General features: G+C 35.1%; 1 protein-coding gene across 8 annotated transcripts in view; it reads left to right on the forward strand.

Annotated features, from left to right (window-relative positions):
• The window catches only part of Hrb27C (Heterogeneous nuclear ribonucleoprotein at 27C), a 149735-nt gene that overhangs the window by 106391 nt on the left and 25952 nt on the right, over nt 1-17392 (forward strand). For 4 of the 8 annotated variants that reach the window (XM_081733474.1, XM_081733473.1, XM_081733478.1 and 1 more), the window contains 4 exons: nt 713-754; nt 5557-5697; nt 11639-11761; nt 16006-16169. In XM_081733474.1, coding sequence (XP_081589600.1) covers nt 713-754; nt 5557-5697; nt 11639-11761; nt 16006-16169 — 470 coding nt within the window. The remainder of the gene's footprint in view (nt 1-712; nt 755-5556; nt 5698-11638; nt 11762-16005; nt 16170-17392) is intronic. The other 4 variants (XM_081733477.1, XM_081733479.1, XM_081733480.1 and 1 more) reach the window with 3 other exon arrangements.

A 17392-nucleotide genomic window follows, 5' to 3' on the forward strand; every position in this document is an offset into this window, starting at 1 on the left:
ATTATTTCTGTGAAGTTACTGTATGATGAACGCGTCTTTCTACTTTCAATATGACTACTCAGTTCGTATGAAAGATGTTATACATTGTCTAGTAAGTAGTCTCTGATTGGCTCATCTCCTGTTCCAATCTGCACATGCTTGGCTTAAAGTGAGATTCGAGTCACCGTGATGCGTTCAAATTTCAGTTTCTCTCCCACCGGGAATCAATCCCGGGAGCGCGTGCACTAAAGGGGCAGGCGTTAGCTACTAGACTAACGGGAGAGCTTGACAAATTTTTGCTGACCATACAAGGAGTATAACATTATATAGTATTCTCGTATTACTTTAACCAGTGTGGTTCGTGGGCACCATTTTTAGTACACTCGATATATGTATCTCTAAATACGTTCCTTCATCCAACTCATAATTCCCACCCAGTTTTTCCCCGTTCCTTTCAAGTCACCGATGAGAATTGGCCACTTTGTCACTGTATTGACTGAGTGGTATATCCTAGCTATACTAGATGCATGTGTTAGAATACTGAGACAGAACATAATTTTGATATTACAAGTAGTGAATGTGAACGAGTTTTTAAAGTACTAAATATAATCTTAATTTTTCGCTAGTAACATATCTTAGCTTGATTTTATTTTACAGTAATCTGTAAGTTATAGTATAGAAGCACCAATTTCCGCCTCATAAATACATAGCGATTTGCATTATATGATTTCAGGGCAATGGGGGCCACCCCCTTCTAATCAAGCTCCAGTAAATGGTAGGTCGAACAAACAGGTCACATATTGTCTTCGTGTTTTCGTGCTAGAATAGCTTTAGAGGTAGACAAGAATGAATGTCTTAGATTGTGATAGATTATCCGTGTCAAATACAAAAGAAAGTAGCTTGGCTTCTCAGTGTTTCTTATATATTTTATCTGTTGGTGTTACAGCATAGTTGTAACTACTTAGATTTTACTTGAGTAAAATTAACACCATTTTGTCTTCGTTTCACAATAACTTTGAAACAAAACTCAAAAGGAGGATTTGGATACTCATAGCGTTCCAATATGCAGAAACTAGAATCGCGGGATTCGAGATGAATGAGACAGAAGCTCCCATTCCATTGTACGAAGAAGGAAATAGGTTTTAATTTTAAAGACTTTGCGTAAAGTACAGTTCAGTATAGTATAGACAAAGTACACTATATTAAGTCAAAGAGTACGCAACTGACACATGCTGATAAATTAAGAAAATGATTGCTTATCTTATGCTCACTGACCTAGAAAAGTTAAGAAATTTTAAGTATGGATTTTTATTTTCAAGAACACATTTCTCTTTGCCTTAACTGGCTATCTATATACATAAAAATGAAAATGACTATATTTGTGACTACACTTAAACCACTCGACCGATCTCAATCAAATTTGCCACATAGATGAGGTTCGGGCCTGGGATAATTTTCATCATTTCACTTTAACGGTGCAATTTAGGGGGAGGGGGGGGATATATAAAAATAAAGTGAGTGCGCTTGTGACTTTAATAACTCTTGGACCAGAAAACCGATCTTGATCAAATTTTCAACATAGATGATGTTCAGGCCTGGGAAGGTTTTTATCATTTCGCTTTGACAGTGCAACTTAGGGGGGGGGGGGGTTAAAAATTGACAGTGACCGATATTATTGCCAAATCCATAGCTTCCGGGGTTCGCTGAGAACAGTGACACTTCCGATGCTCTTTAAATCCAAATTACTTTCTTCCTTTATGTCGAAAATGAAACTTATTCTCCCCGTGCGAAGTTCTAATGTATTTTTCAAAACTTCTCTACCTATAAGCACACTACATCGATGCGTAATAGATTAGGAAAAATGTAGTTGTTTTTTTTAACACATTTAGATCTGGAAATTTGTGAATTGTGACTTGGAAAACTTGGAAAAGTCAGGGAATTGGAATCTCCAAATGAGTGGGTACTCTGCTTCTTTTTATTTTTATTTATATGAAGATGCACTAGCGCTCAAAGTTTTTGAACATACCGGATTTTCGTAAGTATCTACAGTGATCATATTATTTTTGCACGAGTACTTTGCCGCTATGCAGGGTTGGCAAAAACCATGGTTTTTATTGAAAAACAAAACAAAAAGTAAAACTTTTTTTTTGTTTTAACTCTGTTTATTTGGTTTAAACAAGTTTTTTTTTTGTTTGTTTTGTTTAAATAGTTTGCTCTATGTATTTATATCACATATGGACAGAAGTAAGTTTGTTTCACTTTGGTATTATTATGCAAAAACCGGGTTATGCTGGAAGGGGTCACATAAGCTTAAAGCGGAATCCAAACCGCTTCTCGGCTTACATCCGAGAGAAATTGTCCCCTATTTGAACTCAAAATTGGGACTAATTGGCCACAAATGCGAGATGTCTGCCGACTCACTCACGAAGGACTCCTGATAAAAATACGTTGTACTGATCTTTACATATTTTTTAATATAATTGTCAAGAGTCACCTTCAAAAGGACAAAAAGATAAATAGTTGCACAAGTGAAACCATTATACAGAATTACATACGGACAATTTCAAAATACTGCAGAGTACAGAAGAACTAATTTAGTCCAAGTTAGTTCACTAAGACTTTTCTTAGTCCAAGTTAAAGAAATTCAAAACTTAATTTGCATATCAGTAAGAAAATTGAATAAAGACACGAATTATTTGAATTCACTTTGACCCATTTATACGTAAATAGATACCAAAGATATTTCTAATTTCAATAAATACCTCGTGGGGTTTGTATGACCCCCCCCCCTTTCAAGAAAGTATGGCATTTCGATGTATTTTATCAGTAGTAAACATTATTAAAATGAAACAATATTTAGAATTTTTCTTTGATTGCAATTGCAAAATAATAATAAACTAAAAAAACATCACAAAAAAATATTCATAAACTTATTAAAAAAAAAAATAGTTCCTTTTTTAGTACAATCTCTTTGAATAATGAATGGGGAATTTAGGTCTGAATATAATACGTATCATATACGGGAGTGAAACTTGATAACCCACAAATGTGTGTTCATCAAGATTTTACGAACCCTTCACTTTTACGAACATTTTTCGTTTTTTGGTTTAAACCAGCCAACCCTGCCGTTGTGTATCAGAGGTACTCCTGCGCGTAGGATAAAATTTTGATGACAGTTGAATCGAGATCTACAATCGGAAAACGACCATTAGGAAGACCTAGACGCAGATGGGGGGACAATATTAAGATGGATCTCGCAGAGATTGGAATACAAAGTAGAACTGGATGCAGTTAGCAAAGTCTAGAATTCAGTGGAGAGCTTTTGTGAACGCGGCATTGAACCTCCGGATTCCATTGATCATAGAGTGAATGAGTTAGTTGAGTCGAGATCTGAGAGGTATTGTAGATGATATATCAAATTGTAATTCTTCAACTGAAACCAAAGAAACACAGTTTGATATAGATATCACATAGTATAAACAAGAGTGTGGAAGGTGAGGCAAGATATTAGTTTCGTTTGGAAAGTGTAGACATAGGAGATCAATGCAGTGACAGAAATGTGAAAGAAAAAGTAGTTTTCCAAATTTTGCCATTTTTTAATACCTTTTTGGTATGCAAATGTTTAAAACGCCAAGTTTCGAATGCTCCATTGTTGCTCGTTGAAATAGCGATGAGCATTACATAATACGTTTCCACTGAGCGACAATTGAGCAGAGAAGGATGTATATTGACCGTCGTAAACATTTTTCAACGAATGGCGTCTTTAACTTTTTAAACGCCAGCATATCTACAGAGAACTGCAAAATTTGGAAAACTGCTTTTTCTTTCAAATTTCTGTCACTACATTGCCTCCCTGTGTTTAGATTTTTCAACAAAACTAATAAGTTAAGCTCGCCTTCCACAATTTTGTTTATTCTATGTAATTCTATATGAAATGTCCTTTTTTGACATCAGTTTTAAGAATTGTGAGGTGAGAGGAAACCCCAGTGGGAGCTCCTGTGTTTTGGATCCTACTTTAGGTTGTAGGTCCACGTCTCATGTCGCTTGGGTGCTGAACGAAAGCTAAACTCCAGACCAATTAACCAACCAACCATTATTCCTCAGAATTTGCCTTCGGTTTGACAACTATAAAAGAACAAAATGGTGTAAATTTTACTACAAATGACATAATGCCAAGTTGCGCGAGTAGTAAATAAGGTAAGGTGTTATTTGAAGGAAGAAAAAGAAAAGCGTTAGAAGCATACGTTAATATTACTAATTAATAAAGGGGGTGGAGATCCCATTTACGTGTAACATTATGTTGTACGTCTTTATTTATGTTCAAGCATGTTTGCTTGTAGACGATATTTAATAGATGTTAATAGCGTTGTAGATGATGTTATTTTTGAACGACTACAACACAAAATGTGGCATGTTCCTCGGTATTGTATTGCGTACTCGATTTTTTTTTCCAAGTAATAGTTTCATGGCCTTGCTTGCGTCTGTGTTATATTATAGTTATTGTCTGAATTTGTATACTTTTTAATTTCTGAAGTTCTATCGTTTGCTTACCACAATCAATCGAAGAAATTTTACAGCTTTAAATGACATATTTTTAACACTTTTTTTTTCATTCATTCATTCATTCATTCATTCATAGATTCATTCATAATTTCTGTTATTTGAGCTATATTGTAAAAGTTCTTTCTTTTTGAAGAACGTGATGTTACTTATTTTATTGGCTTTGCTACCAAGAATAAATACAGTGCAATGACACAACTAATAGGGAAGAAGGTGCATTGCAATTATAGTGTTAGGACAAGTCAAAAAGATAAAACCTAACAATTACTAATATTTTTATAATATTTAACAAACAGAAATTTCAAGTGATATTTATTTTGTGGAATTGGGATCGATGCGCATAGCTTTGCTTGGTTCTAGGCTCAATTGCCGATGCTTCGTGAATGAAAAGGTGAAGTAGCGAATTCCGGTCTGAAAAGTCAGAAGAAATGGGATATGATATTTTTTATGGATCATCTAGTTTAACTTATATCATTCTAGTTACGGTAGCATAGTAGGATTCAGTTCAAATTTATTATATTCCATGTTCCTGAAAGTTAAATAATGTCCATAACATTTTGAAAAACCTCTCCTTTTTTCTCTTCTCTTTTCTTTTCTTCCGATTTTTTTTTTTGCCACATTTTTTGATAGGAATTGGGTGATAAGAATGGTACGGATAGTTGAGTGATAAGAATAGCAGGTGAAAATTCGCCTGATCAATCGACGTGTTCCGAGAACTTCGCAAAGTATTTGATAGTGTTTTGTAATAATAATGTTTCAAATGTAATTGGGAGTCGATGTAAAGCGAAATGTTAAGACATGAATCATAATTTAAGTTGTTGCCGCTGAAACTTGACATTTCTTAAGGCTTCCAGGATGTATGGTATCATTAGGATGTTAAATTCGTCAACAGTTTGAAAAGTAAAAACGTGTCTCAGAACTACGTTTTGTGTCTATTGATAGTTAAAGGCAGGTGTTACTTTGATTCGGAATTAATTGTAATTATTCAAAATTAATGTGTGTTTTTTACTTCTCAAGCAGGGTATGGAAACCCTCCAGGTCCTGGGGGCTATCAGGGTTGGGGTGCTCCACCAGGACCCCAGGGTCAGCAAATGCCTCCTCCACAATGGGGTGCCAACTATGGAGGCCCTCCACAACAACAGGGTTATGGTGCATATGGTAAGTTCCCACAAAGATATTTGTTTCGCATTTACAATGTGCTTGAACTCAGTGGCTTGGCTTGGGGACTTGTTTTATGTATTGTTTTTGAAGTTTGTTACCAAGCAATAGGAGCGTTATTTTGTATCACAGTGCATATTGATACGTATTTAGTTCGGATGTGAGCGTACCTGTCCAGGTAATTTAGCTGATGCATTAGCTGTACACGATTTAGTGTGAAATGAGTACAAGTTGGGTATAGAATTAAGTATATCCATTTTCTATTAAATTTAGTTATTAATGAATATATTAACATAATTGCAACACATGCTCCAGGAAGGGAGTTGAGTGGCTTTTAAATTGATATTACATCAGCAATATTTTTGTGGCCACAGATTTTATTATATAGTTCTGGATAACATAATTCTACTGGTATTATGAAAATAATAATAACACTTAAGTTGCAGCAATGTGTGGTATTAGGTCAGTCGATTTTGAGTGGCATTTCAAGATTAAAGCGCAGATAAAATACCTTGCACGTCTTGTATATAAGCAGATAGATTTAAGTATCGCATGGATGAACGTTACGTAGTTTCATTAATACTTACTTAGATTAAGGTAGTAAAAAATATATATAATATAATCGTCACCTGAGATTCAATAACGCGTAAATAACATTTGACCAATTTTACAGGAGAGAGAAAAAACTGTTTAAAAACTAGCTTCAGTCTCATTATACGTGGTATTACTTTGAGGGTATAAGAGCCTTTTTTCGTGATATAGGTGTACTACTAAAGCAGATTGTGCGCCATGCTATACTGATTCTAATGATATCAAAATTGGAGATAACGGTGGTGTTGAATCTCAGACGACACACACATCTCTCTCTCTCTCTCTTTATATATATATATATATATATATATATATATATATAAATAATATTATATCTCGGGGTGTTGTAAGAATGGCGCCGACGGACCACAAAGCACTATTCTACACGTCAAAATAAATCGAAAAACACATATAATTGTATACCTTTCGCGTCCTCGTCTGGAGACGGAAGGTACTCTATGGCAACGTCGGTGTAGAACTACCAATCCATCAAATAGTTACCTCAGTTCTTTCCAGATGGCAGTTAAGTCGATAGCTGTTCACACTAGCACTATTTATTAGCGTAACAATCGATGTAAGTGCTTGATGGATTCGTAGAGCAATATTACTGGTTCCAAATTCATCTGCGACGTTGCCACATAGTGAAATTTTTATTCCTCATAGCGGCTGAAGGAGGCCTCAGAAAGTGTACTATTATATAGTATTTTGGCTATAAGAATAGCTCTTTGTAGTCCATGGGCTCCATTTTTCGAACACCCGATATATATTTAACCAACGTTAATCTAGAATTTAATGGAGAATAAGAATTTATAGTTATATTCAGCCTTCTGTTGTGCTTTCCAGTACTTGAAAGCAGTGCTTCCCAACTTTTTTTTTTTTTTTTTTAAGTATTGACTATACACTAGATTGAATTACCAATCACATCGCGCCACACTTGAGTTAGTTTAACGTAGTTCTTCCACTGACTGGTGTAATCAGTTTCAAAATTTATTTCAATTTTCCACTAAAGGCTTCATGATAAAAAGTAAAATGTGTGTCGATTTATAGGCCTTTTGAGTGGCATAAAATTTATTTTTAAATTATACAATTTCGCACGCCCCGCGGGGCTGCGCGACCACCGGTTGGGAAAGCATGCTTTAAGGTGAGTAAAGGTCTACTAAACTCCGATACATTGTAGCATATATTCTGTCCCACATCACACAATAGACTGGAATAATGTCATTTCTTGTTTACCATAGCGATTGCATATTTATTTAAGTGCCTTCTTTGATACTTGCAAGCTTTGAAGTAACACATTACCGTTCTTTCTTTATTTTATTGTATAGACAGGAAACACTCATTATTTAACAACAAACAGAATGTGGCGTCGCATTGTTTCAGTCCATAGTTCAATAAAATTTTACGAAACGGCGTTAAAACGTTACCCAAAGACATGGAATCAATAACCAGATTATTATTAAGAGCTAATTTTTATACATTTTATTAACGTACTTTGAAAATTATTCTCTCAATAGTGAGCGAAACAAGGTCTTATGTGGCATTCATTACTGGAAAGGGACGTTGACTTCCAGCCCAATCAAGCAACCATCATCATCATCATCATCATAGGTATTCTTCCATTGGTCACTTGATGCAGCTGAGAAGGTTCCATGCTCCACGTGCTAACCTCTTCGTTTTTACGTACCATTTCTCTATTTTGATATCGTCCATTAATTGTAGTCTCCTTCGCCCCCTCCCTCTTTCCTGTCATTATATCTTGTTAAACGTCCGTCATTATACCGTTCCTTCTTAGCCAATGGTCCAACCAGTTTCTCTTTCTCCTAAATATCAAAAATTGTTCTTTTCTCCTTCACCATTTCTAACACCGCCTCATTCATTATCTGCTCGACCCAGCTAATTCTCTCCATTCCTTTCCACACCCGCATTTCGAAAGCTTCCAGTCGTTTTTCATCATTTTTGCGTAATGTCCATGTTTCTGACCCGTACAGCACAATACCCTACACGAAGCACTTTGAGTCTTTTCCTCAATTCTTTGTTCAAGGTCTCACCAAATAGTATTTTCGTCCTCCTAAAGTTTTTTTTTTTTTTTTCATTCCTATCCCTGCTTTTATTTCACGTTCACATTTATCATTACTAATGATACTACCCAGGTATCGAAATCAAGCAATAAATGAAACAAAATAGTGAAAAAGAGTGCTTGTTGTCTGAACATAGATTCAGTTTCTCTTTAAGCAAAGTTGCAACATCCATCTGACTGAATTATTACAAATATTATCATTAGCTTATTAAGCACAGCATCTATGAGCGACTGGTAGTCGTTTATTCCAGTGGGTCTCAACCAGTGTTGCATGGTCCTATAGGATATAGCAAAATTTAGAATTTAAAAATGGTGGAACATTTAATTAAAATTAATTTTGAGACACTGTACCAGTCAGAGCTTACAGCAGCAGGGATGCCCAACACTACATAGAGAAACCTCTTTATAGAAACTGTCTTACATTAGTATAATTTGTATTATTACTAATAAAAAAAAGTGTGTCGCAATGTCATAGATGTTCAGTACAGTGTGTCCTCAGTCAAAAGGTTAGGAACCACTGCTTTAGCCTTACATTAGTTGTAAAGTAAGACATTTACAAAATAGGCAGAAGACTCTTAATTAAGTGCCCGTGCTTCCAATATATAGAATAAAATATTTAACGAATTATCTCTAATGTTTCATTCAGATTAGTGAGCATCATGAAAGCTGATTGGATCAAGAAAGGTATATAAGTTTAATATATAAAAAATGAAATACAACCCACTGTCCAAATAAATAGAAGGAAAAAGATGGTCGGTGCAAGTTCTGTTTATTACACCATTCATATAGAAATATGATGTGCTGTGTGTGTGTGTGTGTGTGTGTGTGTGTGTGTCGTGTACATGTATATGAATATAGTCGGGAACAACTTATTTTAATATGTGAGTTTATTTCTTCTCGTACAAACAATAATATTCATAGTTCTGTAGTCTGTTTTCGTTAAGTTTTTTTTTTTTTTTTTTTAAAGAAATGCTTACCATCTCATGTCGAAAAACCCTTGTACTGTTATCCATAGAATCGTAAGAAAAGGCTTACTTCCGTAACCTCTTTCACACCTTGTAAGTATCATTACTACATCGCTGGGTTTCTGATCGTTGGCAAGATGACTAACTATAAACATCAGGGGTTGACGTAAAATTTTATTATGTGTAACTGCATTGTTCAGTTTAACAAATGTATCTTGATTCAGTTCGTGTGGAATAAAAAAATGCGACAGTTTCATATGCATGATAATTAACATGATATATTTAATATACAGAAAATAGAGAATTCAAATTGGTATCAATTATTACAGACAAACCTTTCGCCGTTTCGAATAAACTAACATTGTGTTGAAGTAATAAAAATCAAAACAGTTTTTGTATTTTTGAATGCGTTGTGAAGTTTATAGCATTTCACTCACTGGCTCAAAAAAGGCAAAGACTGTTTCGGTTTAATTGAAAATAAATAAGTAAAAATGCAAAATTTTATGTTTCAAACTGGTTGGGTATGACGGTTAAGTTAAAATTTAATATTAAAGCAAGAAATACAAGGAAAACTTTGTTTTAAAATAACGCATACGTTTTCAAATGTAACTTTTAAAAGAAGAAAAATGCAGAGAATTCTCTGAGAATGTCGCAGTTAATATAGTACAAATATTCCGGACGAAGTATTTATCATAACCTAAAGAAGTCTGGAACAACAACATAGTTCGAAATAGCAGTATTAATTACTACTACTCCATCGTAGCATTCTTTGTAAGTATTAAATTTATCGCAATATGTTCTTGCGCACAATTTCAAGTTGATTTATTTTTTTATAAGCACACTAAATTGATTCACATACACGAAAACGAAAGTTTGCCTTTTTTAACGAATGAATTATAACTATATATAAATGACTCATTCATTTTGAAAAAGCTATATTTTTAAAAGTATTACACGTACACACATGAAAGATATATGAAAGAACCACAAATTCACCAAGTTTTTACACCCTCTACGAATGTTCAATATGTGACCCTGTGGTGACACGACATAACACGTCCAGACGATACTCGAGCTCATTCCCTAAATTTGGTAGCAGAGTCCTGTCAATTGTCTGCACTGCAGCATTCTTTGAGCTCGACTAAGGGTTGCGGTAGTGCGACGCAAACAAAGTCCTTAATGTACCCCACAGGAAGAAGTCGCAGGGCATTAAATCAGATCTGGAAGGACAGGTGTTCTTCCCTTTACACAAAGCAACCAGTGTCCTTAAATTGCCGATACCATGACAAAATACTTTGTTTACATAGCGGTTCTTTTCCATACTCTATTCTGAAAGTGCGTTGCACACTTAACAGACGAACATCTGGGATATTCAAGCACTCAAAAACTTTTTTTTTTTTTTTTTCCTTCTTGCTTTCCCTCCATTTTCGACAGGTACTAACCTCGTATTGCCACACCCGATCGGAAAGATAAGACTCTTGCTGCCACACAGTACAAACTTGATGAATTTGTGATTCTTTTTTTATATATCTTTCACGTGTGTACGTTTAATACTTTTGAAAATATAGCCAGTTCAAAAACAATGAATCATTTATACGAACCCTATATTATTAATGTAAATAGTTTAATTAAACATATAATTTAAGTTCTAAATTAGACATTAAAATTAAGTAGGATCATTTTAACTTTCAACCTCCCACCTTATTTAATGTTGGTTTTTGTTTATATTGACATTAATATTCGATAAAACAAAGTATATTTGACTTAAAAAGGGGACCGAGTTACCAGCATCATATATAATATCAAGATATGCGTTCGTTAAGTTTCACAGAAAATGCATAGATGGTTTAAGTTGAGCAGGATAAGTACATAATGGAAATGAGTGGATTAAGGAGTGCATTCAAAATACACAACATGTGTGTGCCTTGTTTCGAATTCACAACAAAATAATGCACTGTACTATGACTGGTACACAGAGCACAGACACAGTTTCAGCATGAATATAGTGTGAAGTGAACGATTTTCAAAATGGACGAATTCAAACATTGCATGAATATTTTAATCTATTTTCGTTTCCATTGTATTACATTTTTAACTCATTATTTAAAATCTTTCGTATTAAAATTTCTTCCCTGGATTTAAGTAATATACTTTAGTGATACGCCTGAGAAAAGTAAATTTTCCTTCCATTTTGATTTGAAGCTATTTCGTTTATCTTTATGCTGCACCCAGTTCAGAAAGAAGAATATAACAAACATATGGACTGATTTTAGCAGGTTGGTTTTAGAAGTGTGTGATGTTATTGCAGGGCCCCCCCAGGGTGGACCACAGGCAGGGTATGGGGGAAACTGGAATTGGAACATGCCTCAAAATGGGCCTCCTCCCCCAGGGGGTCCCCCAGGTCCAACTCAGGGGCCCCCTGGTCCTCAGGGTGAGTACTTGAGGAGATGTGTTAATATTTTCCTCCCAGCTCTTAACATTATTTATGAAAGAATGGGTGTTAACCAAACCTTGGGGAACGCTCCCTCACCAAGCTTGTGTAGCTCGTCCCACTTAGATTCTGTTCCTTCCCTTCCTGCTTTCTCATTTTAAAACCTTGTCATGATCATTGTCGGTAAGTCCTAGGAAAGTATCACTACATTTTTTTTTTTTTTTAATTTGAAAGCATGCTACATATAGTGCCTTGTAACAGAAATTATTTGAGGGTTAGATATAGTGAAAGCTTTAGTTTTGTAATTGTTTTAGAGTTGCGATCACATTGTTCTGGCTTTGTAGAGTATGCAATAGTCTTCCCTAAGTAAGCTGTAATGATGTGTCTCTTACATTTTATTGTAGTGTTGGTAGCGTTTGAATGCTTTTATTTCATAGCATAAGTATGTCCGTATATTTTAGTGTTTATGATCACTTTGTGTTGGATTTTGATTTGTGTGTGTGTGTATGTGTTTTGATTTGGATCCAGTAGAGAAAATATTTTTAAGACATTCCTAAAATTAACAAAACGCAGTATGTATACAGTAAAACCCTTCTAACTGGAGACACTGTTCCTTCGAAAACTGCACAACATCCAAAGTGACCAAGACAAGGGGTTAAAGTTACTTAGTAGTATATGAATAAGTTTCTGTTCGGTTCCAGAAAAAGTGTATCTAAAGTGAAATATAAGTGTGTGAGAGATAAATGAGTATCCAACTAAGTGTTTTACTGTATATAATTTGTTCCACATGAACTTCAATTTGCTGTAATTTTAAAGGAATACTGATAATCAGTAGGTGGTAGCATGTGCCCCTTATCTTTCCAATGTATTTTGTAGGGTGCTACAATATAATCAAAATTCAATCAAATACGAAGTAATCCCAATAGTAAATTTAAAAAAAATGTAGAGAAAAGTTTACGTTCAGTAATGTGTACATCATTTTAAAATTACATTTTTACCTATTCTTTTACATAATCGCCATTTGGATCGGTGTATTTTTGTAGGTACTATAGCAGTTTTTTTAATGCTCGTGTTATACCAGGTCGCCGCCATGTTTCTGAAAAAGCGTTGAACCTCATCTCTCGTATCATAGTTGTTGCTCAAGCGCGTTCGGGTTAAATGTTCTTACAACTTGGGAAACAGGTGATAGTCACTGGTGACAGGTTCAGACTATAAGGTAGATGGGTGATGATACCCCATCTAAATTGTTGCAGGTCTCTGGTTTCTTTATTGTGAATTTCAACGCGACCAGCTGCAAACTCTGCATCACTTGCAATCGTTTTTGACACGCACGATTCGTCATACACCATCAATTGATGATGAATTTCAATTAGTTCCACGATTTTTGCGTCGAGAAACCGAATAACTGCACGAACTTCGCACTTGAGGGTATCGCCAAGCGGCAGCTCCATTACAAATCAAGCCAAGAATGAACATTCTAGCGAGGTGCACGAAGGCTTGTTTGGAAGTAGGGGAAACAACATACACAGTGGTGCCAACAGTCGCACAAACAGTTTTCCTGCGTCCCCATTGGGAGACTTTATTTGGGTTTCCCCGCGCACAAAAGGTGAATATTCAAAGGGACCAAGATGATGGTCCATGTCCATGAACCATGTCTCATGGTTCTAAAGATGACGTTACACTGCAACCAACCAATCAGCAAATAAATATTCGAACTTTGCTTATTCATTCAACTTGTCTTAGAACAAGAGAAAAATCCGGCCAGTTTTTTGATTGTTTCTTTCATTGATGTTTGTTTCATGATTAGGAGCAGGTCCCTGAAAGTCAATTTAACTATCCTTAACAGTGAATAAAATAGTAATTAAAAGCTGCACGAATTATTTCCTGATTAATGGTTCAGTATGTTTTTGGGCAAAGTTTCAGTATTGATCTCTTAAATTTTATTCAGTTATTTGGAATCTTGTCGCTTCCTGCAAAACGCATTGGGAAGATAGGGGACACGTGCTGCCATCAGTTGTGCAGTCTGGCGTTTATACTTACCTAAGTGAAATCGATTTGGGTGTACACGTTCGTTAGTAGAAACAACATTTATATTATAATTATTTAAATGTAAACTAATTATATACAGGCGGAAGTTCGTGTAGGGTATGTCCTGTTTGGAAGTCTTTAAAAGTGGAAATTATAGGTAAATTTAGATATTAAAAAATAATAACTAGTATTTTCTCTCTTTAGTGCATTTCCTATTAGTGGCGCATAAGTTTCTTACTGATGTCTTCTCTCAGCTTGCGTTCTGGGTTTTTAGTATATGAAATGTTGAGATGCCTTGTGTTAGAATAGAATTTCAGAAAATTACGTTGTCAGCAAGAATTGCTTATGCCGCAGTTACTATTTTTATTATTTGTAGGTAAACTGGATGTTGTTTAAAAATAAGTTTTAAAGTTAGGGAGAGTATAGAAAGTGTAATACCTAATATATATCAATGCTCGGAGAACCATTAAAATATTGAGCGCTAGACTGACTAGAAATAGAATCATCAATCTCCGAGTGGTTACCTTAACTCTGAGATAGCAGCGGCGTCAGCAGTTCGCTGTTTTTTTTACTTTAGGACCTCAGCTGATGAGACAGATTCTGATTGAGAGAATGTGGAAGGAAAATAACGTAAAATGTTTGCTTATTTATGATCAAGAAGAAAAATATAATTTCCTTCACAAGATAATTGCCTGAAGCTTGTGAGATTTCTATATATAAAAATCGATATATCTCAGTGGTTACGTTACCTATCATAAAAGTGGGAATCTTTTCTCCACTAGTCTAATGGTCAGTTTATTTATCATTGTTTCATTCATGCATTGATGGAGTAATCAAAAAATAATGAAAGGTGGTAAGTTAATTTAATTTTGATGTTTTAGACAAACCTATTCTGGTAAGGTTTTATGTGTTCAGTTATTAAGTTAATACTAACAACTGTCTTAAACTTGACGAGCAATTCGTAATATATCGCAGTCAACACAAGGAACACGGTGGCTGAGTGGTAGATGCTTACTTCTGGTGGTGCGTGGGGTGCCTGGTTCGATCCCCGACCAGGGGGTACTCCCGTTTCATCCCACTTGATCATTCAACCAATTCTTCCATTATCATTAACTTGCTTTGATCATCTCTCCCTTAGCCAAACAGACATAATCATGGCACGTTAAATCCAAAGTTTTCATTTAATCGCAATGAACACATCGATTAAATTAACGCAGGTTTTCACCGCAGTGCTCAGGTAATTGTTGTTGATAATTAACAACTAGCTTCGGACATATGGAAAAATAGCCAGTGTTTTTAGGTGAAGTGTAGGTGCAAATAAAGGAAGTCACACCTACTGTCAAAAGAAAATCATCTATTGAAATTACCTATAGTGTATAGTACAAATCGACACATTTGAAGAGCATCATTTGTGAACAAATATACAGTGTATTCATGTGATAACAGGTAAAGTGAATATAGTTTCATTTATTTTAATCTTCGTTTAACTTAAAAGCACTAGTCATCTTTCCTTATATTCCATAAAATATCAAGGCAACCAGTGTTGAAATTATCGTTAGAAAGTTTAAAAATTTAATGTGCGGTTTAGCTGTTTTATGCATTTAATAGGGAGAATACATCATTGCTGTATGTATAGGTATAACTTACAATTACATAAAGAGTGCTTGTCTTTGTAGCTAATACTTACGTTTTTTGGCCTGTTTTGCAGAAAATATTTTACTGAAGTAAGCAACACGAAACAGTAATGTGAAGTATATTAGAATTTAAGTTGTCTAAACTTAGGAGAAAAGTGGAACAAAACAATACAACGAAAAATTGCTCAGACTTCACCTAGTTCCCTTTTCTGCCTTAATGGTAATAAGGCTCTGAGGAATGGGTCTACTGTTTGCACGTGTCGTTAAAAGTTACTGTCCCTCATTGAACAGGATGGGAAAGAAAAGATGAGCTTTATAACAGATGTGAAATAGTAACAGAAGTATTGTGGAACAATAGTTTAATATTAGTGCGCTTTTTTTTTTTTTTTTTTTTCTTTCTTATATGTTATTGTGATAGTTGCTGCTGTGTCGTAGGTTGTCACTCCAGTGTATGGAGACATGTCATGTTCAAATGTAGAATGTAGTATGCGTATTCGCATATTTTTGTGTCCCATCCTTATTATTAATTCGCTTGGCTTTGTATAATCAAGCGTTAAAAGAGTGACCTTTTCATTGTTTCAGGTGATATGTATGCAAGACAAACAGGACCTGGAGCAGTGAATCCACCAGGACCCCCAGCACCACCGGGGGCTGGACCAGCAACCCCAGGAACAGGCACACCCAAACCAGGAACTGACTTCCAAAGCTATCAAAGCCAATATGGTTCTATGGGCAATTATCCACAGGTATGGTATTTTCTGTTTCGTAGTATGACTAACTTAAAAATTTACTGGGCACTTGTTTCTGTTGTGGTCATTTTTTATTAATCGTGTGTGTAAGTAGTTCTTTATCAAATAGTTTAGTAGAAAATTTGGGAAATACTGAATGGAATTTATGTTGGCAGTTGAAAGATTCCCTTAGATTAACTATTTTTCAGTAACTTCAGAAAGAATGCTAATCTGCGACAAAACTAAACAACTTATTGTATCATGTTTGTAAACAGAATAGGATAAAAATTAGTCTCAATATTTTGGGAATAGATTCCTCACGTCAAAATAAGAAAAAACGTTCATATGGACCTGTTGTCGGAAGTGCATAGTTTAGTAGTTATAGGGTGCCGAAAACGTGAAAAAATGAACTTTAAATGTGCATAGTTCCACTACTATAGAACCGATCGTAGTCGGGTCAAGATATCACTGAGGAACTAGTATTTGAACTATCCGTATAACCATTTTTGAGAACCTCGGTACTTGCATAATCATTTTTAGAGAGGCTGTTTGTGAGAGTATTTGATCACTCTCTACCTTCCTCTCTAAAAACTGATGTGCAGGTATTGGAGCATTCTTAAACATGGATATTTGAATACTTCACATACCAGTTCCTTAGTGATGTCTTGACCCAACTACGATAGGTCCCATAGTAATGGAACTATGAACTTTTAAAGATCACTTGTTTCACGTTTACAGCACCCTGTAACTCCAAAAATATCCACTTTTGAGCACAGGTCCATATGAACTTCTTTTATTTTGATGAGGAATCTGTTCCCAAAATATTGACACATTTTTTGTAACACCCTGTATAAAGCAAGCTATTTTCGTGTACAATTGGTAATAATTTAGTCCAAAATATAAATGACATTCCTTTGATATTCTTAGCTAAAATGTTACATCGGAAGTATATTTTTGCCTGCAGTAATCATCTGTAGCGAGAAGAGAACTAATCAAAAAGAAGTTACACTATGAAACATCGGCTAGTGGGAATATTCATAATATTGTAGGGTAACAACGTGCGTTGATAAAAATTGAATTGGCACATGATCAGAGGGATTGCATGAAGCATATTGTGAAGAAGCGTTCTCATATCGAACAGTGATGCGATGGATGAACGTGTTTCGGAAAGGCAGGGATACCGTTCGGGTTCAGCCCGAAACTATAACAACTATACAGTTCAGCTCTTCCCTACTGGAGCG

The sequence above is a fragment of the Thermobia domestica genome, chromosome 12, assembly GCF_964235325.1.
Source record: "Thermobia domestica chromosome 12, izTheDome1.hap1.1, whole genome shotgun sequence".
NCBI lineage: Eukaryota > Metazoa > Arthropoda > Insecta > Zygentoma > Lepismatidae > Thermobia > Thermobia domestica.